The 24,737-nt window shown below is 50.6% G+C and overlaps 1 protein-coding gene across 1 annotated transcript; it reads right to left on the bottom strand.

Moving 5' to 3' along the window:
- Positions 1 to 2,016: 2,016 nt before the first annotated feature.
- On the bottom strand, positions 2,017 to 24,737 carry LOC144144309 (GTP-binding protein Rit2-like). The gene is made up of 6 exons (XM_077675694.1): positions 24,379 to 24,737; positions 24,161 to 24,266; positions 23,916 to 23,972; positions 16,995 to 17,068; positions 15,648 to 15,839; positions 2,017 to 5,129 (listed from the first exon to the last, which is right to left on the bottom strand). Exons 2-6 carry the CDS (start codon positions 24,264 to 24,266, stop codon positions 4,863 to 4,865), a joined length of 696 nt encoding a protein of 231 aa, XP_077531820.1. The 5' UTR covers positions 24,379 to 24,737; the 3' UTR covers positions 2,017 to 4,862.

The following is a 24,737-nucleotide window of genomic DNA, read 5'->3' as shown; positions in this document are numbered from 1 at the left end:
ATAATGAACTGGCAATTTTCCGACAGCCTCGCACACACACAGCGGTGGTAGGTGAATGCCACGCGGTCCACACGCACCCGCCCAGGCCATGGGGTTTCATCGGCGACGCACGAACACATTGGGGCAGACTGAAAAAGCATGCTCCGTCACGAAAGTGCCACAGCAACGGCAGTGCACACAGGCAGTCTTCGGCGCACGTGTGCGAGGCTGAAGGGAGGTGCCATGACTGTGACCGAGGGCGGACCTGCTGCGTGGACACCGACCGCCCCACTGGATCCCCAGCCATCTAGTGTGCATGCACTGGTGCCACAGCGAGGAGAGAGGGGTCCAGTGTCGCAATCCCCGTCATCGGCACGCCAACATTCTGGTGGTGTGGGAACGAGGCCGACCCAACCGACCCGCAGCTCCAAAAGCCGACCTGCACGTGCGCTTGCCGTTTCATTTTCCCCACCCACTGAACACGCAACCGCTGCGAGAGTTCCCATTTCTGAGCCATAGTAGGGAAACAAAAAGGCCACATGGGCCGGGGGATACTTGCGCCAGTGGACACACTGAGGGGTGCACCACACTTGCACGCCCTTAGCTCCTCAAGTCGCACAGCAGTCGTTTACTGCACTCCAGCCACAGGCAGTTGGCAATGCTCACCCACCTGGCTCACGTCTCCTGGCCGGCATTTGAGACCATAGCTCGTAAAGAATGCTCACACTTTTTTTAATGGCCATGTATCGAACGTGCGGGGTCATGCTTTTTTTACCCTTGGCACCTTTCCTTGCTTGGGAACAGGTGCAGTGGGCAAAATCTGGTGAAAAGGCAACATCCGATTATCAGGAAGTTTTTTCACCTATGATGCTTGACAAGAGTTAGGAGAGTCATAAAAATTATTGAAATTCTTGCAGTCCACCAATGCAGTACAAGTCTATTTTGTGTCCCTTTTGCAACTACAATAGTTATTTTGGCTGATACTTTCTGAACAAACAATGCAATATAGTGTATGGATCCATGCCCTAGTTGGACTAAGCAAGGCTTCTCAGCTAATTAAACTTGGGCGAAAAAGAAGAAAATATCCAGGGTCGAGTTGTGAATGCAAATGCTTGAATGCCCCTTCGAATTTTGCGCTGCGAGTCATGTTTGCTTTGACATCGTTTGGCTGCATTCTTCGCTGCCTCGCTTCATATGCTGCGTTGTACTGGTGTGGAGGGCAACAGCACTCTCTGCACATGCCCAGGCTTTGCCCGAGCAACAAAGGCTTGCGTGCAGCACATTGCACAAAACGTGTCGCCGCCACTGGGCGTTGTTTAGGGGCGGTTTCTTCTGCTACAGACGCTCAATGGGCTGTGTCTCCCTTTAAAAGGAAAAGGCAGCATTTCCTTGCACGGTGTGAGCTGCCACAGGGAAAGGGAGATGTCGCCACCCCAGAGAACTACCAGTCGATGTTGTGTTAAAACTGAGAATGCATATGAAGCATTCAAGTGATGTACGTGTGTGTGTAATCCTTCACCGACATACGCATGTTTTTTCCAACCTAGAAATTCCTCAGAAGGAAAGCAGTGACCAGTTGTGTATTTTTGTAATGTGCCTGAATGTAGCGATGAAAAAATGAAAAGAAAATGCTTTGAAGATGATGCAGACTCCCTCCCTCTCGCCCCCATACACTCATTGGGAACGAGGGGCTCTCGCTGAGCGGACACGGCAGGAGGAAATGCCGACAGTCAAGAGTGCCATAAGGGAGGCCATAAGGGAGGTTGCGTCTCTTTTGGGTGAAATTACAAGTGCTTAGAATACGCAATAGGAAAGAAAAAAAATTGGAGGAAAATTTGGCCTCGGGCGAGATCCGAACCCACCACCTCTAGGTAGCAGGCTATCCAACCACTGTGAAATTCCCATCTTCAAGCAAAAAAGACACCTCCTTTCCCCCATGCCCTCACTGGCATTCTCAATTATTGGCCACTCTCTCAGACGCATGCACACACACAGAGCATGGTGCATACAGCAGGACGCAGGCTCTTTGAAAAGACGCTCAGAATGTAATGAAACTTTATACCTTTCCAACTTTAACATGGTAGACAGAGCTATGCTGTGCCTCCAAGACTGGCACAACAACAGAGACAGAGTCTACTGTTCCAGCAGCCTATGACAGCCCCTTAGATGAATAAACTATGCAACACCTCTTGCTAACGAACAACGAAGGCTGCCACAGCCAAACCACACCTTTAACTATAACTATTTTTGTGGTGCTGCATATTGTTCAGCCACATTTTCACATAGCAGCCGCATAGCTTCAATGGCAATGAAAAAAGGTTAACTGCAACTATAAAACAAAGTCCACTGTGAACAAGCGTGAAACATGCCAACAATGACACTTCCCGTCTCTTCTGACACTCAGCTGCTCCCCAGTGTTGCCCCACACTCCGACACAGTGTTACCGGACACGCACACACATGGCCACCTGGAGGCACACTATTTGATTACACTGGGACAACGATGACTTGGCGTAAATGCAGCCAACATGTCTTCTAAGAGCAGCTGTTTTACAGGCATGCTGCAGCAGCCGAGACATCGAGCAACACAGCCGAGCCCGACCGAGTGCAAAGTGGCGACACAGTCTGCTTGGCCACCCTGGGTATAACACAAACAAAACAACTTTTCTCCCATTCTCAGGGGACAGCGTAAGTGTGTTGGCAAAAGCTGGCACGAAAAGGAGAAGGCCCCCACCGGCCCCGAATGCAAGCGCCACAGCAGGAGCCTCGAGATTAGTGCAGGGTCCAGCTGCAGGGTTTGTGACCAGCCACTCGGCCCAGCACACACCACGGGGGGGCCAAACGAGCAACCACACGGTCTGCTCGTGTTGCCAGCACACACTGGGACGTACAAAGGAATAAACGGTGGTGGACACATTCCTCACGTTCTGCAGCTACGAGGAATAGCACACAGCTCCTGATCCTAGTCACACGCACAGAACTGGCGATCAGTATGCTGCTTGCTGCGGCTCCTTCAATCACGCCACCTTAACGGGTCAGTGGGAGAGCCGGACCAACCAAACAGTTTCCGTGGGTCACCTCGGGAGGATGAAACATGCCACCAACACACCAGCACTACGCTCGTCCCACATTTGGCCCCTTCCACTCCTAGCAGCACTGGTGCTCACGGTCGAAGGAAACCGGCCTACACTGCACCTACTCTGCACGCAACTGTTCGAGCAAAGATTGTCCGTGCACAGCCTGCAACGCCTTTGGCCGCTCTTGGCCAGCAGCAGCCAGCATGGCACTTGCCCACGACGAATCCCCACCGAGATTTGGGAACTTTTCCCGCACCCTGACGAAGGCCTATTGAGAGTCGGCCAGTGCAGAAGCAACCTTATAAAAAGACAATGTCAGCCTTCCTGGGAAGACGTGCTTCTGTCAATGGGCCCGGTGCACTCCTGGGTGATACACTGCTAAAGACCTGGCCTGTAGGCTAAACATTGGATTGCATTGCTGTTGTAAACCCAGTTTTATATTAGGTGCAATAGGAAAGCGAAGGAAAAAGAAAAGGTGTTGGAGCATGCACTTTATAAACAGAAAGCTGGCACGGGTGAAGCCTGATACACAAGGTGAGCTTAAGAGCAGCAGCCAAGAACAGCAGGCAGGCCATAAAGGCTCCTAAAGTGCTGGGCGCCAAAAGATAGGTCCAGTGTGAGCAGTTCGGCCACTCACTACTTCCAAGCGCCAGAGTGAACCGGCACTTGGCTTGAGCCTGAGCGCTAAACATCAGTCCCGTACGAGCAAGAGATCACTGCGAGATCGATACAACCACTGTTCAGGCCAGACGAGGGAGCTTGGCCAGTGCAGACTACCTCCAAGCTGAATGCGGTGAGAACCACGGCTTCTGCACCACCCCTGCCCACACGGTTGGCGAATTTCCCAAGCAGAGTGCATTAAAAGCACTGCCCTACAGTTTCATGACACTGACGACCACATCTGAGTGCAGCAACATGCAGAATCTGCCACACTTTTATTCTACCCCAATTTATGAAATGCACAATACTCTCAGCATATTCTTTTTGGTAGCTCCCAAACTAGATCCCACCAGGTACAAGATAGTTTCAACTGGGAGTGCAACATGGCCACAGTTGAAAGGAAAAAAAAAAAAACCGAAAGAGAAAGGTTATGCTAAAAAAGTATCTCCACCCCCACATACAGCAATGCCTGTGTAATCTAGCCCATTCGTTGCTTGGTTGCCAAAAATGACCTGCGCAAACACCACCCACTCAACCATGCTGCCACAGTGATAGAGACGCATGCAACCAGTGTGCACTTTTCCCTTCCAAAAAGTAAATGAGAAAGTAGAAAATTGGCCTGCAATAAACTTGCAAAAGAGGCAATAATGATGAGAGCACACAAAATGTGTCACCAAAGTGTGACCGAAATCAAGCAACTCAAAAGAGCCAAAAGCAGTTCCCGAATGGTGGGTCCCCCAAGCACTGCTGGCGCTGCCTCTGCAGGAATGGCGCGCTGACGTGGATGGGCCGACCAGGTAAGGCTGTGGACATCCAGTGGAAGATGACCCGCGAGTGGTTCTAAACAAAACCGCATTACAGTACCGCGCCCTGCAAACATCCGGTGGGAGGTGGCTCACCTGGCCCAGCTTGCCCCTGTTCTGCTTGCATGCCTGAAAACGGCGACACTCCAGCATTTGATGGCACCTCTAACGAGAGGGGCCCTAAACGCCTCTCCTCACAGTGCCAAGACAAGCTCCAAATTTGAGGCAAACTTTAGTTGAGTGCAGCTGGGAAGTGTGGGGTCCCCGCTGGCGACTACGAGGCAGCAGCCGGCAGAGACTCCCCGTGGCATGACTAGTTCTGCATCGTCAAATCACGGGCTGGCTCAGGAGGAGAGGTGCGACGAGGCGTCCGTGGAGGTGCGCAGGCAGAGCAGGGAGCGGCAGGCGTGGGTGAAGGCCCGCCAGCGCTCGCTGGACGCCTTCCGGCGGGCGGCTCGGCGAAGCAGGAACTGGCGCTCCTTCTCGCGGCGGCGGATCTCCCGCACCAGCGTGTGGAACACATCGTCCACGAAGTGGCGCAGGGCCGCAGACGTCTCGTAGAAGGGGCAGTTCATCTGCGCCGCCAGGGCCTGGCCCTCCTCCGTGCTCACCTGCGCACATGGGCCCTCCCTTGTGGAGCACGTCGCACCTGGGCTATTGCAGCCCCTGCAGCCTGTTCTGATCGGCTTTCCCCTTTTGCAGCAAAGATTAAACACCAGGCAGCAAGGATCCTTTCGACACTGCCTTGGTGTGGCGGTGCCCAGGCAAAGCCGAGAACAGGGACCCCCGACCAACCAGCCACCAATGCACAGCCATGACCAGGTGTTTCTGCGGGGCACAGCGTGGTAGTCCAGCCAGTTTAAGATTTGGGGCAATTTCCGGAGCAGAAAAAAAAAAGCAGTTTTAAGCTGTTTTGGAGCAGCCACATTAAAATCGTGGGGCAGTTTTGAAGCAGAAAAATCTGCTTTTTTTTGCGCAGTACTAGAGGAAGTCCAGTGTTGATGCCACCACTTCGATAACTATTCAGCAGCTGGAAGGGGCACGAGAAAACAGCTCTAGAGTGAGTTGTACTAATGCAAATTTCCTAAAACCACCACAAGAAAACAATAACCTTAGCAAGCTTTATGTGCTCACTTAACTCAAAGTGGTGATAAATTGCCCTTTTGAGAGCAATCGTCTTTTAGCATCGCACCTATTTGGTCACTATGTTATGGGTAGTCTGTTATGGCGACATTCTGTGGAGCTGGCGTGGCTCTCGCTGCCACTTTTTCTCGCGTGAGGGCTAAGAGGAGGTTTGTGAATCTTATTAACCCTCAAATAACGAGTGCAGTTACTGCCTGAACAGCATAGCCTGTTTACAGAACAGACTCGTCCTCTGCTGCACTGCACCCCCGAGTGGCGAGGGCAGTTTTGCCAGGAAGGCAGCACCCCTGTGCCCAACAGCATTGCAAGCACGGACCAGCAGAGGCAGTGCCACTGGGCATGCGAAAGGCCACAGGTAGCTGGTACTGTGAGCGGAAAAAACCCTGCACAAAGTGCTGCAGCTTACACGACAAGTGAAGGCGCACAACACCGCCTTCTGCAGGTGGGAAAAACAAACGGGCATTCCCTTGGCACACCGGTTGCTCGCTCAGTTCCCTCCTGAAGACTTCGGAGGGTCCCCCTTCAATGGGAGACTTTTTCCTTCAATGGGAACCATTTCTGTCTGCCCATGTTGTCAGTTTATTTATAGTCAACTGTACTTGTCTCTCGCATGTCGTTACATTGGAGGATGTGCAAGCTATTGAAGGTCATCAATATAAACAGAATACATAATCGACCTTGGAATTATTTTGGATATGGAGTTCATTTTTACAACATTACAACAAACAGTGTTGTGCTAAGAATACAGCCCTGAGGGACCCCATTCTCCTGTACATAGTTCCTCGACAGGGTTGAGCCCAGGCGCACTTGAAATGAACTATTTGTCATGAAGTCATTCAAGCAATTTAGCATTCTTCCACAGATGCCTAATTCTACTAGATCCCGCATTATTCCAAACCTCCATGTAGTTTCATAAGCCTTCACGAGATCAAAGAAGGCAGCAAGACAGTGTTGTTTGTGTATAAATGCTTCTCGTACGGCATTGTCGAGGCGGACAAGATGGTCAGTTGTTGAGCATGCTTTTTTGAAGCCGCACTAGTGAATGTCTAGAAGTTCATTTGATTGTAGGACAAAACTTAAACTGGTATTCACAACAAGTTCACAAGTTTTGGCCAGACAGCTCGTAAGGGCTATTAGTCTATAACTACAAGTGGAGGTTGGCGGCTTTGCGGGCTTTAAGAATGCTACAATAAAAGCTTTTTTCCAAGCTCCTGGCATTTTTCCCGATACCCAAATTTTGTTAAAAAACTTCAGAAGTACTTCTACAGCAGGACCAGGTAGATGAGCGAGCATTTCATAATGCATATCATCTGGCCCGGGGGCGGTCTGCTTACCAGCCAAAAGAGCTCTTTTTAATTCTTGGAGTGCAATTAAAGTGTTGTATGTTTTGTTTGTGCCACCGCATGTTGGCAGTCGTCGTTTCTCAGCTGTGTTTTTATACTTTAAAGGGGCACTGAAGTGATTTGTAAACATTGCAGGATTTATAGCGCAAATTGTAGCCCGGAGTCCATAGGCCATGTATCGACCACTCTGAACGCGTTTACACGAATTTATTTAGTCAAAAAATCGATTCGAAAATGCTGCCCTCCTCTATGCACCATCGCCCATTTTCTGTGGCGTTTTCGTGTGACGTCAGGAGGAGATGAGCTGGCAATTGGCTGCGCTACTGCACGGCTCGCCGACCTTCCGACTGAGTCAGTCGGCCCAGCATTTAGTCCACCGGCCGCCGACGGGTCGTCGCCATTCGCTCGCTTAGTTGAAACTAAGCCACAACAGGTTTGTGAATGCAAGAATGTGCCTTTCTTTACTTTGTTAGTTTGTAAACTGTATCAAGCTCCGAGTCCGGGTCGCTGCATGCAAGCGCTGCACAAGTGCACATGCGGCGTACGCTTCGCTGACTTTACGCTAGTAGGAAAATCTAATGCAACTTGAAGGCGGGAAAAGAGTCAGCGAAGTCAATATAGGTACTAAGGAAATAAAATCAACTGAAACTTTTACCGTACAGCGCAAAACTAGAGAGCCGGAAGCACTTTTTTGCGCTGGGTGAACAAGCACAGCGGTCAGCAGCACAAACACACATCTGCGAACGCTTGCCCATCTAAGAAATGCAATTGCTAGACGTGAGATATTGTGGAAGTTTGGGGGACGTTTACTGCACGTGCACTATACAACAAATAGTCACCCAAAAGTACTTGAAATGCTAAAACTAAATAAAAGTGAAAACTGGTTGTACATTATATACCTTTTATATCCCACTTTGGCAGTGCTAGCTCGTGGCCGAGTGGTCTGAAGCACTAGGATATTTGTTTTGCAAGTCACAAGTTCGAATCCCCGAGGGTGCATGCTTTTTTTTTGTAAGTTGATTTGTTCGTTTGCGGCCGATGTTTTCTAACCCGAGTTCACATTTTTGGGCCGTAACGTTCACTGCTCCACGAGCAAGTTCACAGACACTCGCAGACTTACACTGACGCGCTATAGCCTGTTCTCGTTGGCGTGCTGTTGCCACAAGCACCGACTGCTTGCGGGCAGTGGGCACAGGCCAGAATGAACAGACCCTTGGCCTGGTGCGAACACGCTTTTTACGATACAGGCATAAGTGAGGCAAGCTCCGAATATGCGGGAAAAGCGCATGGAATTAGAGCGTCTGCGGTGACGCGGAGGGCGTTCATCCACTGCGTTGGGCAAATCTAGTGATTTCTACGATGCCAAGCCGTCCTGGGAGGCTTATCTTAGGCATATTACAGCCGACAACATTGCAGAAGCGTGGTATGACGATTACTGAGATATCGAGAATGCCCATCCAACACTGTCGTCTGATGTCAAGCATGTTGTTTTACAGAACCGAAACCGAAACTTGTTTGAATGCTAACCTTGGACATCGTCCAATCACGGTGCCACTTCCTCCCGACGTCACAGCCTTTAGTTGGTGCGGCCGCCACAGACCGCACATGGTAGTTTTTCTTCTTTCCCGCTTTATAAAATAATTACTGACTTACCAAACGGATAAACAATGAAAACTGTGGTAATTTGAGCCAGTCTACGCAGTGCAAGCAAAAACAGGAGCTTTACAAATTCACTTCAGTGCGCCTTTAAGAACGCTTGTGTGTAGTGTGCGGAACTTGATACTTTGGTGAAGTGTTCACCCAGTATATCTGCCTGTTCTATGCTTGTTTACACATCCAGCGCTGTTAAAAGGGGAAGTGTGTAGGGGGAGTACGTCCCGCTTAGCTTATGAATTTGCTCCCACACCTCCTTTGATGTTACGGAGCTGTTTATGGACAAGGCATAATTTTGCCATGAGGCTTTCTCAGCATTGCAGCGAATGTACCTTGCTTTAGCTCTTACCTTTTTAAAATTTATTAGATTTTTCTGTGTTGGGTACTTTCTAAAGACCTCCACCCCCCCCCCCCCCCCCGTGCTTTATTTTGCTGCTTTTTTGCCTCCTTACATTCTTGGGTCCACCATACTTTGTGGTTTTGCCTCACCACTCCCGTGGACTGTGGGATAGCTATGCGTGCAGCATTAACAATGTGGGATGTAAACACTTCATTCAATTCGTCAATACTAAGAGTGTCTGAAAAAATTTGGTCTAAATTTGCTTCCGAAGTAAAATGTCCCCAGTCGGCAAACTCAAGTTTCCACCTGCGTGGTTTTGTCGGGATAATGGTTGGTGATGATGTTACGCTAATGAGTACAGGTAGATGATCGCTTCCATATGGGTTGTCTATGATATCCCATTTAAAATCGCTAAAAACAGACCGTGAACTAAAGGATAAATCTAAGCAGCTCATCTTTCCTGAGCTTGAGCAGTATGTAGGCTTGGCAGTATTCAGTAAGCAGACATTATTGGACAAAATCAAAGCTTCTACAATCTGGCCTCTTACATCAGTTTTTCCACTTCCCCAAGAAGATGAGTGGGCATTAAAATCACCTACTATTAAGAGCGGTTCTGGTAACCGATTTACTAAGACTTCTAGATCAAGCAGTGTTGCCGTGAGTTGTGGTTCCAAGTACACACAGAAGACTGATTGTTTTGAATACAAGCAGGGTGGCAGCCACTGCTTCTAGCCTAGTTTTCAGTTTGTGTTCTTGAGCTGCAATACCATTTTGCACAACTATGGCGACATTACCAGAGAGCCTATTTGCCTGCTCTCGGTCACAATGAAAGAATGCCATGTTATATTTTTATCAGGTGAAAACTAGGTTTTCGGTCCAGTGATACGGTTTTTGCTTTTCTTTCCATTTTCTAGGGAGTTCCGCCACACCTCCGAAGTAGACGGCCGAGAACCTCCCTCAGTTGTGTCCATTGTCTCTTCAGAGACGCTGGAGGTTCATGCAGGATAGGATGCATGGGTGTTGAAGAGTTGGACCCCGCCGTGTGGGGCGAGGCCTTCGGGACTGCCAAACCAGGGGTCCGTGCAGCCTGCTTTGGGGGTGGTGAAGCAGCGCTAGCTGCTTCCACCGGGGGTGCGGGGGGGGGGGGGGCTTGCTTCAGCCTCACTCTGTGTGGCTTCAGCAGGCGCCGAAGATAGCTGTGATGCCGTGCCCTGCTGCACCACAACGGAGTAGGATCGGGTATGCGCCGGTGTCAGTCGCCTCCGTGCTCCGCGAAATGTAAGGTTTTCAGTTCCTTTCAGTGTGATGATCTCTCTTTCTTTTTTCCACGCTGGGCAAACACGAGAGTATGCTGCGTGGCTGCCCTTGCAGTTTAGACAGAGTTGTTCGGATTCACAGTTCTCGGCAAGGTGTTCATTGGAGGTACATTTGGCGCAGGTGCCTTGGCCCCGGCAGCTTAGCGAGCTGTGACCGTATCGTTGGCACTTGTAGCAACGGCGAGGATTTGGAGTATACGGTCTCAGTTTCATTTTTGTGTATCCTACCTCCACGGATTCTGGAAGTATGCTGGATGCAAAGGTAAGGACGATGTGTTTAGTCTGGATTTCTTTGTTTTCTCTTTTGATTTTGATTCTATAGACAGTATTCGTTGAAAAGTTTAGCGGTGAATTTCTTCGCTTGGCAACACTGGAAACGGCCACAGACATGGCCGATGCGCCACGGACACGGCGCAGCCTCGGCCACTGCGGCCGCACGCCGAAGGAAAAAAAAGACACCGGCGTGCGTCATCTGCTCCGTTCCAATCTGATTCTAAACTGTGGCGCCAACAGAGATGTTATTAATCGCACTCACAGTGAACTCGACACAATACTTTGTGTTTGGCAAAGAGAGAGAGAGAGAGAGAACAACTTTATTTAGCCGCACAAAATTGCGGCGACTACGTGCCGGATGGGGTGGTTCCCTCTTCATGGGACCCATATGCTTCCGCGGCTGCCTGGCCCCTGGAGATCAGTACGAGCTCGTCTTCCAAGGCGGGGCTGGTTGGCAAGGTCTCCCATCGCTCGTTCGTAACGTGAAACACAGTCATGTGTTTCACAGTCGTGCTTAGCTGGACAAGTGCCGCCATTCCGCGGAGCCCGACGTAACGAGTGACGGCGCACTCACATGGTTGCATGGAGGACAAGAGGGGTGTCTGATCTGCGGGCCGTGAGCACAACGTCGCCTAGCAACAGACGCTTGGCCACAGATATGGCGGCGCACACTTGGTTGCCTGCATACATTCCACGCCATTGAATACCGAGGATACACATTTGTGACATTCTGTTCTTTCAGACCTCCCAGAAGTTCCTCCTCAGAAACGTACTTTAGGTCATCATCGGAGATGACTCCGCGGACCGTGTTGAGTGACCTGTGTTCGCTTATAGTTATAGGGATCTCACCAAAAGATGTTAGTCCTGGTAGTTTGTCACACTGGTGTTTGTAGAGCAGTTCGAGTAGGAGGTCTCCATTAGCTAGTTTTTTTACTTTGTAGCCTTCGCCAATGGTGGCAGTTAGGGTTTTTGCGACAAGAAATGGTGAGACAAGTCGGGCAGTTTTCTCTTCATCGTTGCTGTGAACCACGTGGAAGCGTGGGAAGTTCGTAACGTTCTTCGTGAAAAACTTAGCAGTTACGTCGGTGCCCCCTCTTTTACGAGAGGGATCAGTTGTGCGAAAAAAAGAAGCCATAAAATGAAAAACCTGTTCGGCCATGGTGCCAGCCGCCCACCATGGAGCCCAACAAGGGGACGGGAATGGAACTCGCGAGCAAGTCCTGCCCACGCCAGCTGTACACCACGACTATAACCTAATATGGCTGAACTCAGGGTCGTCCGCCACACAAGGTTAACCCTAGCCGCCAGGAAAAAGGGAAACTGAAGAAGGAACGAGACGACAGGAAAGTTGTTAGAAAGATAGGAAAGTGGAAGTTGAAGGGGAGGACAGGAAAAGGCGACGGCCGATTCCCCCCGGGCGGGTCAGACCGGAGGTGCCATCTACGAGAAGTGGAGGCCAAAGTGGTGTGTGGCCTTCGCCAAGGGGCCTTAAAGGTCCAAGCACTCGGCTTCAGCTCAACCACCAGGACCCTCTTTTCCGCGGTCACGGTGCAGCCACACACGGCTAAACGTGGGTGCTCGGGGTCCGTGGTGTCGCACAGTACACGCAAACATCTGCTTTAGCAGATGCACCCTGCGGGGAGGGGTTAAAAGAAAAACTGAACACGAAGCTTTGCGTGGTGGCGTATAAGTCCACACGATCTCACACGTAAAGTTCTAAATTGCCTCTGCGATGCCGATTTCGTGTAAATAGTCAAGGAAGGCAACCAACACTTTTCTCTGGGACGATGGAGAGGGCCAGGGTCCAAGGAGACCTCTGAAAGATATAGATGCATTGTCGAGGCACTCAATCTTCTCTGCGAGGCGATTTCTTTCTTGGATGTATGCCGGACACTCTAGAAGGACGTGCTCTACAGTTTCGGGCAATCCACAGTTATCGCAATAGGGATTTGCAGTTAGACCGGGGCGATGGAGGTAAGAGTTTGAGTGCTGCGTTGAGACGCAACTCTCAGAGGCCACAGCTGCGAAATGCAAGAAAGATTTTTTTCACAAAACACGAGGCCGCAGCACTAGCGAAGGAGTTTGCCTTGGAGGAGCGAAACGGCCTCTGGTCTTGCCCTGAAACTCGGCAGCCTTTCCTGCACCATATAGACCCTGGACTCAGAATGAGGCTACCAGAGCGGATTGTACGTAAGCTTGAAACACAGACTTCAAAAATATGCACTGGCGATTACTATACTGCCTAAAGTAAAATTTGTGCACAGCAGGAACTGCGCTCTTCTCAGTCACGGCGTGTATCTGCCGAGTATCAGGAAGTGATCACGTGATCAGTGGACGCACGTTGAACGCTACTCTGCCATTACCTTGCAGAACATCGCCGTGCCCGCGAGCATGTTGTTGCAAATAGTGTTTGAACCTCCCGCGCAAATGTCACGTGGTTCAGATGAATGGTGAACAGAACAGCACCTGGAGAAAGTGCGAGGGGAAGGGTGCTCTTTGTAGGTGGCGCTTCTCCTTGGCGGCGACGCATAGGGAAAGTGTGAGGAGGAGGCCGCGAGAGCAATGACGCCATAGCCGCACATGTCACCCTCCCCCTCACACTTTCGCCAGACACTCCGTTTTCCCTCTGCCTTCGCTGCTGTGTTGGCTCAGTCAGTTACGCGGACGTCGATGGACGCCTTCACCACCGCTGCCGCAAAACCCAGGTGCCAAGCACAAAGGGCTGCACCCTAAAAAGCCAGTGGTAAGCATAAACGGCCTGTTGTTTTTAACGCTCCTGTAAAACTCTATGGGCTTTTGCAAAGCCACCGCAGCCTGATCGGCTTCATTCATCCTGCAATTCTGTCTGTGTTTCATCCTGCATTGAATTTGACTATGTTTTGTTGCTTTGTTTTTCCATGAACTAGTGACGTTTGATGCATGAGATTTCAGATTTCATATGTAATATGCAACCTTCGCTTGTCATGTAGAAAACCTCTATCAGATGTCTATACTGTTCTCGTCCTGTATGAACGAAAACCATGCTTGAAATTTGTGTATTTGCAACGATGTATTGCCCCTCCTGCAAAAATCCGAAATGGGATTGGCAGTATGTTAAAATAAATAAATAAATAAATAAATAAATAAATTCAGGAAGCAGTCAGCAGAAGCCTGGACCGAGCCCTCTGAATCTCGCATTGCACCATAGTCGTCGAAAGCAAGCACCGTTGCAGCCTCTTGCTTGCCGACGACAATACTACACAAGCAGAGGAAGTGGCAATCGCCCTCGCCGTCGCACAAACTAATGCAGCGGCCATTGTCACTTACTCGCAGCAGGCCTGTCGGAATTTCAGTAGGGGACACCCGCACACAACAACTCGACGCATCATCCAGCATCAGCCCCTGAAGAGGCTAATCAGAATTGTATGGGCTCCGGCACATCACGGTATCCCTGGAAACGAGGCGGCAGACGCCATCGCTTGAGAATTGATCCACCGAGCGGGCACCGAGAGCAGCGTTGCCGAACCCGAGCGCATGCAGCCCTTAACCTTTTACTCAGAGATCACGCAGCACTACAGGCTGTAGCGTCAGACACTCGTTCCCCCCCACAAATCTCTACCCCGAGAGCACGAACGTCATTTACATGCTCTCCAGACGAATACATTCCGATTCAGCTTCATCTTTTCAACCGACAGAACTCCCCACTTAGCAGATTTTGCGGAGAACCCGGAACGCTACGCCATATGGTCGGAGGGTGTGACCAACCCCCACTGATTCCTCCCAACCTGCAACTTTCTACTGTCGAGCTTTGGGAGAGCGCCTTGGCGAGCACCAGCCTGGACGACCAGCTTTGGCTGGCTCAAAGGGCTGTCGATGCTGCCCGCACTCAAGGCATCCTGGACTGAGGACGCCTCCTTCAAGCTTCAGCACAATCCCCCCGTTGATTGAAATAAACGTTTATTCTCTCTCTCTCTCCCTGCAACTTCTTTCCTCCTGCTGTCTTTCAATAAAATATTCTCTCCCTCTCTCTCAAAACGCTGCAAGGTAAGGCACATGCGCAATTTTATGACTTGCACACATGGTGTTGTCAACACGATTACCTCTTTTCTTTGGTCATTACTGCATCGGACAATCAGGCCGGTGCATCGACGACAGGCTAAAGGAGAACGAAAATGTGTGGCCGCGAGTAACGGCGGCAGGGAATTTCGCCGCAAACTGAGAAAGGTGCTAATGGGAGACTGCCTTTGAAAAGAAAACTTTGCTTCGTTCACATGACCAACCCTCACGGGGAATTTTTGATATGACATCGGGGCATGAAGCCCTGATGTAGTAGAAAAGAAAACAAGCTTGACTGGTCCTAAGTAATGAAAGCACCCATTGAACATGTGCTTTAGCAGTCACGAAAAAGGCCAATGCGGCATTCGAGCCAGGCACCTTTTTTTTTCTCGGGGGAAAAAAAAAACATACGGATATTTCACGTGCTACAGCTTGGTTCTGCGGGCAGCCAAGAGCTGATATGAGGTTGCAGTGGGTGCGATCTTGATTGCCAGTTTCGTGGCCTGCTGATCATGAAGCTCTAGTTGGGGTTCTCTGCTTTCGAGTTTTTTTGCTTTGTACAAGTACAAATCATCAATTCAAATCAATTCAAATCAATTTTGATATCAAGAAGATGGATTACGAGGCAACAGGGTTGTCTTTTTCGACAGATTCAAATATGAAGGAATGTGGGCATTTGTCAGCCTTTGGAAATCGGTGGAAAAGAAACTGTGTTTCCCGAATTTAGAAAAAACCATGCGGCATAGAAAAAAGCAGGGAACGAGTAGTGCAGAGTCAACTGGGGGGGTTACCCTGGTACCCAGTGATGTCCCGGAGCTACCTGCTTGGCAGACAGCCAGAGTTTGGCTGGAGCTCTAATGGCTACCGTTTTAAGGCTTCTTCCCTGCACCCTTGAACACTTTGCCACGGCCGGCCACAGCTCATGCCTGGGATCTCAGGGTGCGCGGTGTCACCCTTCACCGTCAGCGTGAGCACTCAAGCGGCCCCGTGCGCGGAACGGTTCCTTCTGCTCTCTTGGATGCTCACCTGCCGAGAGCCCTCCAGGTCGCACTTGTTCCCCACCAGCACCATGGGCACGAATTCCGAGCAGCGCACGCGCTCAATCTGTTTCCGGCATTCCGCCGCTTCCTCGAGGCTTCTGCGGTCAGTGATGGCGTAGCAGATGACGAAGCCCTCACCGCAGCGCATGTACTGGTCCCGCATGGCCGTGAACTCAATCTGCGTGGAGCAGTGAAACACTTTGGCACCCAGCATGTAAAAAGTGCACCAGTAAAAATTACCACTTTAAATCAAGTTTTTCCGCATATTACATATCTGGATATACAAAGGAAGAAAACCTCAATTATGCATCATCCGTTCCCCAATGACCCACTTCTTACAGGAGATTGCTGCGGCAGCAGGAAACTCTCCATAAGAAAAAAAGAAAATGTCTTAAGCAGCCCAATCTACAATGCTGGAGGTCGGCTACGTTCGTAGCTCAAGCGAAACAAAGCAGCCAAGGTGGTTAGAAGACAAACCAGTATCTGCCCCACACTTCCCATTGCTTTACTGCATATCCCCGTGCCGTTCATTTGGGGGCTCAGGTTGACCCCCCCCATCTCCTTGCGCAACACAACAAGATGCTGTCACCTGTATGCCGCCTTTGGCCCCTGAAGGTCCCTCCTCCCGCCCCCTTCTTCCCTGCCACGCAGCAGCCCTTGTAATTCTCTCCCTCCATCTGCCGCCGCCCTTTCCTTCCAAACACACGGCCGGTTCCTGCTTCCCCACGCTCAGCAAGGCGTCTCAAGTCCCAGTGTGCCCCAACACCACGCCCCTCCCTTCTCCCGACGAACTCGCCTGCAGCAGGCGTCCTCCTCCCACAGCCTTCACAGGCTTAGCTAATGCACGGCGGAAGGTGCACACAACATGTGGCCGGCTTTGTTTTCCTCTGGTAATTTGTGGTTTGCGTTGGGGCCTTGCCATTCGTGATGAAACAAGATAGTAAGTGTGGTAGCTGCAATAGCCCGCTTGGCGTGCAAGACTGTCCTGAGGCCGTATTTACCCACACCCCAACCCTAACCATACAATGTCTTTGCACAGTTCCAAAAAGGTGACACAATCACAGTTCCACTGCAGTATATAGACGTGGCTTGAGGCAGACTTTAGCCAGGGAAGAACAAGCCAGACAAGAGAGCAACACAAAACACAAGGTTGCGCAGGCAAAAGCGATGGGGTGAGGACACGCCATAAAAAGTGAACATTTTCTCGCTGCGGGGCTCAAGATGCATGCACTGACATTTTGGTGACCCCCACTCAATGTGCCACAGTTTATGCTGCAGGTGAAAAGTGTGCCCCGCGTTGCAGCAGAATGTAGCCAAAGAGCAAGTGCAGGACCTGGCCAGCCGTGTCCAGAATGTCCAGCAGGGCCACCTCTCCATCGATGACCGTCTTCTGCTGGTAGGCATCCTCTGCGAGGGAGAAGCCGTCAGAGGCCCCCAGAGGGGCCAACCCACCAACAACTCCATCCCACAGACGTGGAGAAAGAGAAAGCCTGCGACACATCAAAGTCCAGCCAGGAGAACATCCTGAGCAGTACCCCTTTTCGGGAGAGAGCGCACCGCATTTTTCACGCAGTCCCAGGTCGAGTTGAGAGGGAACGATTGTTCGCAATTTTTAATCTTGCATAGCTCAGAGGATACCAAACAAATTTTTATCATTCTTGCGGAAGGGGATCGCTGGGACAATGAACTTTACCCCGAAATGCATTCCGAACAGTAGGTGGTAAGTGCTGCAGTGTCAGTACCAGCTCCACTGAAATAGGAAAGATTGTTGTACTGACGTGGCAATCACACGAATGAACAAAACTTGTGTTTTATTTTTGTCGTACTAACTCCCCCCCAATGAGCACAATTGTACCATGTTCATCAACAATTTTAATGCCTGATTTTGTTGCATTTGAGGCTTTTCTACAACAAGGCCATCTGTTGGTTAGACCAGGGAATGCCCTTACAATACTTCCATTTTTCTATATGCAACAAGAACAAAATTTCTGAACACATTTGTATCACTTGAGTGTGCAAATCTGGCATGAGCACGAAGCGCTGATGCTTTTGGTTAAAAAAATTACATGGGCCAATCCACACTGGCTGGACCACGTTCACGTTGTGTGTGTTTTGTAACAGTGAAACTTCTGCAAGTGCTATGCTGGCTGCCTCGTGGGAGTTTCGGGGCTAGCACAAAACAGAAAAATTCTGGAGAGGGGGAAAACCCTCTATTGTTGTGACACTGCCTGCTGCCAAAGGGTCCGCGGGGCACCCGCACGAGCAGTGGTAAAGCTGGTCGAGGCTGCGGCATCTCGGACATGCCGCGGAGGGGAAGAGGTATAGGTGCCAGTGCTGTAGTTAAATGTGAAAAGGAGTGGGTTTGCAGAGTGCGCCACATCTGTGCTTCTGCAATCGCAAGTTTGGCACTGGGCAGGGGCAGTGTTTTGCGGGTGAGGTGGTAGTGTTACGTGATGTCGCGGTATGTGGTGAGGGCGTACCAGCATCAGACCAGGAGAAGTGCTCACCAGGGGTGTGAACGCACGGGCCTGCTCATTAGCCAGCTCATTGGTTTCTACGCTGGTGTGAGCTGGGGTCCACAGCAACATCACGGCTGGCTGGCCTTCCCAGGAGATTTCTAGCGCCGGCGCTGAGATGCTGCCCTTCTCATAGTTGTGCAGTGCCTGCTGTGAGTCGGATGGGACAGTGGTCGGTGCTGGAGTCTTGGTTATGGCTAGAGCCAGGGCTGCTGCTTCTGCAGTGGTGGAGTTTGCTGTGCATATTGAGGCTTTGATTGTTGCTGCCGTTTCTGTGGCAGAGACGACGCCTGCGATATCAAAGGTCGCTCTGTTGGGGTACTGTGCCACATCCATATGTACGGTGTGTTCGTCTCATGGGTGCGTACCTCTCTCCTTCCACGTGAAAGGTCGGGTTTATGTTTCAGGGGAGGGGTTGGACATTTATTAGGGCTCAGATGCTTCTCGGCATCCTGGCCGGGGTTGAATTTTGATCAGTTCAGTATGGACCTGCCTGTCGTCTCTGTCAGCCTGTGTATCTGTGCCGTGCAATGGGCATTGATTATCTCGTCTACAGTGTCACGAATGTCCAGGTTCACAAGTCTGGTCGTTGAAGCAGAGTGGGGAATGTGCAGGACCGTGCGATAGGCTCTGCGAAGTAGAGCATCAAGCGAATCTTTGTTCGATAGGGTTAGGTTCACATAAGGCAGATGATAACTCAATCTGCTGACAATGAAATCCTGTACGATCATTAGTCTCTCTTCCTGTGTGAGGCTGTGTTACCTTGATGTGATTCTTCTTAGCATGCCAACTGTTCGTATCGTGACCTCAGGATGCGTACCGTCTCAGTTTTGCCTCTGTTGGCCTGTATCCTCCGTCCTAGTATTTCTAAGCTCGGTACGGTGGGCATGTTTTGTCCTCCGATTCATCCTGGGTGAGGGGTAAAGGATCACTAGTTGGGATTTTGTAGCTGGGTAGGTGAGGCCCACTGTGAGGATGCGCTGCAAGCGGAGCCAGGAGTCTACGCGCAGAAGAAGTGGAAGAGACGCAGCGTTAATTGACGTCAGTGAGGGAGAAGAGGGACGGCGCAAGGACAGAGGGGTCTGGAAGCACGCTGTTCGAGAAGCTCTCGGCCGGGCATAAACGCTCAAGAGACCTTTGCACCGAGCCACTTCGAGCAAGACAAGTAGCAGCGTCAGCAAGCCACTGGTGTTCCACAAGGAACAAGCTCATCCTGTCATCGCCCGACAGCAGCCCTACCGACCAGCGCACCACTATAGTGCACCGCTCCAGCCCACAGCCATTGACCTCCCACGTAAGCTCGAAGTATTTTGAGTGGGACTTTTTCATGGGACATTTACTCTACTGATTATAGTTTGTTGCACTGCGCTGCTTGTAGACAAGAATTCCCACCATGCACTGTGCGCCGCCATTTTTAATGAGCGGTGCGCCACCTTCCGTCCATTTCTTGGAGACTGCGGGGTGAACAGATGACGCTGCAGTCACATGCTGTTGCTCCACACCGTGCATGAATATCAGATGTCCAAGCAGCATTGAAATTCAGTGTCATTTATTCGGTATGTCTGCAGCGACAAGATTAACAGCACTTTAAGGAAAACGTTCAAAGCGTCCGAGAGCTGTCGGGTTTGCCTATAAATTCCGTTCCCAACCCCTTACGGTGGCGTGCCACTCTGCAGGCGCTTTGTCCCGACGGGGGTTCCCTGTGAGGCTACTTTTGGCTGTGCCAGCAGGGCGCCCCCCGTTTTATAACCAATTTATGTTTATTTTCTTAATTCTGAATAGGTTGCCGTCAGTGCCTTTACTTGGCGATGTACAGATCGTCTGGGCGTCATTACACCGTTGCTGGCTGTACCAACAAACTAACAATCAGCGTAAGCGCAAAGTGCTCATGCAAGAAAAGTGTGAAGTGCACCACGACAAATAAGTGTCCGCATGTGTGGAGTCTATTCGCTGCACAAATTTCCTGCGTTCCTTGAGTGCCGCTGCGAAAGGGGCCTTAGCCGCGAATGGGTCGTCGGACTGAATTGTAGAGACTTCGACCTAGCAAAATTTGTGAGAGTAAGTACGGTCATACGCTGCTTTTGGAAGAGCTGTCCATTCACCCTCATGCTCAATCCCTATCGCACGTTTGTCATCTGGAAGTATGTTCTGTTCATTTCATCAACGGGAAGCCGACAAAAATCGACCCGACACTTATGCTGCAGCTCGGGTACGCAAAAAAGTTGAGCCGAAAGCGAAATGGGGGCATTGCGGTGGCGAAGCTGCCCGGTTGTGTCAGCAAATATTCCTCCTACGTACGCTCAGGGGTCAGGGGGCTGGTGCATTCAGCAAATGCTTCCAATCGCGCGCGCGGTAGTGCAAATTTCTAAGCATGGCTTCCTGCTGTCGATGCATGAACACGTCATTTAATTTACGCTCTCATACCTCTTACTCCGTTGGTTGTTAAACCAGGCCCTGAATTATTCATTTTAGCTGTGTAGGTAGTAGACATAACATGGTCGTAAGAGTAAAATATGTTTTAATATTTGCCGCCGCATAACACTATTTCCTGCTGCCAAAACAGGGCGACTTATTAGATACACCAAAATTTCACGGCCCTTTCCCTGCTCAAAAGTACTTTTGCATTTCATCTGTGGGTGGGAACTGCGAACAGCTATGTGCCGACACAACCGGGCAGCTTCACCCCCGCAATGATGCTCCCATTTCGCTTTCGGCTCAGCTTTTTCGCGCACCTGAGCTGCGGCATAAGTGTCGGGTTGATTTTAGTCGGCTTCATGTCGATGAAATGAACAGAAAATACTTCCAGAGAACAGAAATGTGCGATAAGGATTCAGCATGAGGGTGAATAAACAGCTCTTCCAAAAGCAGCGTACGACCGTACTTACTCTCACAAATTTTGCTAGGTTCAATGTGTCTACAATTCAGTCCGACGACCCATTTGCAGCTAAAGCCCCTTTCACAGCGGCACTCGAGGAACGCAGGAAATTTGTGCAACGAATAGAGTCTACCCCACACATGTGGACAATTCTTTTGTCGTGGTGCACTTCACACTTTTCTTGCATGAGCACTTTGAGCTTGCGGTGATTGTCAGTTTGTTGGTACAGCCAACAATGGTGTAATGATGCCCGGACGATCCGTACATCGCCAAGTAAAGGCACTGACGGCAACCTGCCTAGAAATAAGAAAAAAAAAGCATAAATTGGTGATAACCAGTGGGGCACCTTGCTGGCACGGCCACAGGTAGCCTCACAGGCAACCCCCGTCAGGACAAAGCCCCTGTGGGGTGGCACGCCCCCTTAGCGGGTTGGGAACGAAATTTATGGGCAAATCTGACAGCTCTCGGACGCTTTGAACGTTTTTCTTAAAGCGCTGTTAATCTTGTCGCGGCGGACATAAAGAATAAATGAGGCTTAACGATTTTTGATGGTGCTTAAGACATCCGACATCCATGCACGGCACGAAGCAACAGCAGGTGGCTGCGGCATTGTCTGCTCGCCCCGCAGTCCCCGAAAAATGCCCGCACTGTGGTGCACCGGTCGCCGGGAAATAGCAAACCTGGCAAAATTTTGGTTTATACCGCAAGACGGGCTGAAAAGGGACACACAAATTTGCTGAAACCAGTGCAATCCAACAAATGATGTTAAATCAACTAGCAAGCAGAGTCTTGCTAGCCAAAAAAAATTGTCTGCCCGGTTTAATTAAGTCTACTTAAATCTTGAACACAACATACAAGGCATGTCAAAGCCGGAAATATGTGTAGAACAAATGGCCGTCTGCACACTTGTTCTCCTTGGTCCAGTCTTCTGTGTACTGCTCCCTATTTGTAAAAATAGCAAAGAGGATGCACCCTTTCCTCGCCCAAATAAAAGTATATGATTGGAAGTGCCCAAATAAAATCCTAAACCTTCTTTCAACTAACTTTGGTCTGGTGTAGCTGGCAACTTGTTATGGCTAAGTCTACAACAACCGGACCTTGTTACCTTAAACCATATATGCAGACAAGAAACAGCCGCAGGATTTGCTATAGCAGGAATCAACTGTATGAAGGAACTTCTGCTACAAGGGTCTTGATTATAATTTTGACATCTTTTTCCTCGTCACACTTCCTCGCGGCGGTCATTCTGACACCAGCAGGAAAATGTGCTGGCACAGTCTCCCGACCGGCCCAACATGTGGCTGGTACAGTGGTGAGCTCGCTAAGGGTGAACGCGGGAGTGCGTGGCCGCTACTAATATCAGAGCAGCCTGCCGTGGGCTGCAGGAAGCACCACGCATGTGCTGTGCGCCTCGAGCCAGAATTTCCTTTCGGTGTGTGCATCGCGTCATCGAAGCGTCTGCTTGCTTTCTGCTCGTCCGCGTCGCGTGCTAATGGTGTCCCACTCTGAACCTCGAATCGTTGTATGAACATGCCTAATAAAATCACAAAGGTGCTTTTCCACCGTATATTGAACCGAGGTTGTAGTGCCTGAGCTCACTTCAAGCTCTTAATTTATTTTCGATAAATATTGTGCGCATGTGTTCCTTCCGTTTCAGTGGCAATCACTTACAAAAAACAAAGTGCTGCTAAAACAAGCGTCATCTTTTTTCGAGTCTGGTTGAAGCAAGCTCGCAATTTGGATGTGACGAACCAATTGCATTGCATTCAAGCTAATGAACGAATAACCGCTCACTCAACATTTTTCTTGTGGATTGCAGTTTCCAGTTACCGATACAGCTGCCGCTTGCCCCACCGCTACAAGCAAAACGAAGGTAGCAGATGACGCTCAGGAGCTCCAATGGCGCAGTGCACGTGCTGAAAGCATGGCCTCGTTCGATAAGCAGGGCACATGCGTACTGCTTCGCCCATCCCCCCGACAGTACCGGTGGTCACGTGTTCACCCCAAGCGAGCTAGCTCAGCACAGCACTTCCCCTCCTACCCCAGTGCACTGCTGTCCTCGTATTTGCATGCCCACGGTGAGTGGCACCACGGCAGTGGTGTGTCCCCTTTCTTTCGGCCTGTTTTTGCCAAAGTTCGGGCTGCTTTGCACCCAGAAATGTACCAACTCGCTCATATTACTGGCCACCCTCGGATGCTACTCTGCTTTTCTGCTAGCCTTTTCTTTCCCCTTTCATTCACAATTTCGTTTTTCCTCTCCATTTTGCACACCGGCTTACAGCTCATCTCGAGTTTGCTGCAGGCCCCACATGGCTAAGGCCAAGATTCATGCTGCCAATACTGGCATGAGCCCACCCCAGTGTGAGCCGTAAAATGCTGGCCGCAGGGAATCTGCGCCACAAGAATGACAACGTCCGTCTTTACCTCCCTGCTTACAGAAATTGGAGTATGCAAAAAGAAAAAACAGGAAGGAAATTTACACAAAGCCACCGTACAGCTAGCAAAATGCCGACTGCCGCCACCGAAGCAGCTACCCTAAGAATACGTGCGTGCGTGCACGGGGGCAGAGGCACACAATGCACCGAGGACTCCCGTTGGACTGCATTTCGAGCACCTACACTGGGGATTTTCACTGCGTCAGTTACGCCCACGACCGGCTTTATAAAGCCGGTCGTGGTTACGCCCCAGTGCGTTTCACTCTGTGAAAAGACTCACCGGGCGCCCCATAGTTACCAAAGTACCACGACAGCAAGTACGCTGTATGTTCGGCGTTTAAGCAACGAGATACATTGGAGCCATTCACTACACCCCACATGCTCGCTCCCCCCGTGGGTGTCACTAGGAAGGTTGCGAAACATCTTACCGATGGTTGGATCGTGGTACTCCAGAAAACTGTGGGTCACGAACTGCAACGTGAGGGCTGCATGACAAAAGGAGCGTAGAAAGGTGAGCGCGAACGCTGACACGCTCAGGAAAAACAAAAAAATAGAGAGACCAAGGAAAGACGAGTGACAAGCAAGCAAGCTCGTGTGCGAGCGCGCACACGCCAAGAGAAGCATCAGGCTGAGTCACCGCGGTAACAAACGCCGACGTGCCAAACGAACGCACCGCTTTTGCCAACCCCTCCATCGCCGAGAACCACGATCTTGTAGACTCGGACGCCGCCCTTGTGCGTCGAAGAATGGCCGGAACCGCGGTTTGCCGTCTGAACCATCTGTGCGCATAGCCGAAACGAAAACACCGATCGTCAGCTGTTCACCAGGACGCCCAACGTTCCCAAAAGGGCCAACCCGAGAGTGATCGCGCGTCCAATGGAAAACACTCACCGTGAAAGGTTGAAGAAAGAGAGGCGTCTTGGAGCGCAATACCACGGCCAAAGGCGTTCCTGTGAAAACACTCCCAGTTCTGCAGTAAACAGCGCAGTAAGCCTAGCGATCTGTAACAGCCCCGCAGAGTTACGGCAGCGACGTATTTAAGAAGCCGCTCCTTTCGCAACAGTAGAAACTGCACGACGAAATAAGAGGTGCTGGGGGAAGCATCAAACATCACATATTTGGGCCGCGCAAGCAGCTGACTGCACCCCACACAGCTGAAACAGCGCCGCCGAGGCCGAGCCAGCCGAGCCTGCGACCTGACCACTCCGTGGACCTGACGTTCAGGAACGGTAGACAATCCCAACTGCGCA

This window comes from Haemaphysalis longicornis, unplaced genomic scaffold, assembly GCF_048455015.1.
Source record: "Haemaphysalis longicornis isolate Haplotype H1 unplaced genomic scaffold, Haemaphysalis longicornis Haplotype H1 scaffold_7, whole genome shotgun sequence".
NCBI classification, from domain to species: Eukaryota; Metazoa; Arthropoda; class Arachnida; order Ixodida; family Ixodidae; genus Haemaphysalis; species Haemaphysalis longicornis.
The sequence above is the reverse complement of the archived record's forward strand: the minus strand, read 5'-3'. Positions and strand labels throughout refer to the sequence as shown.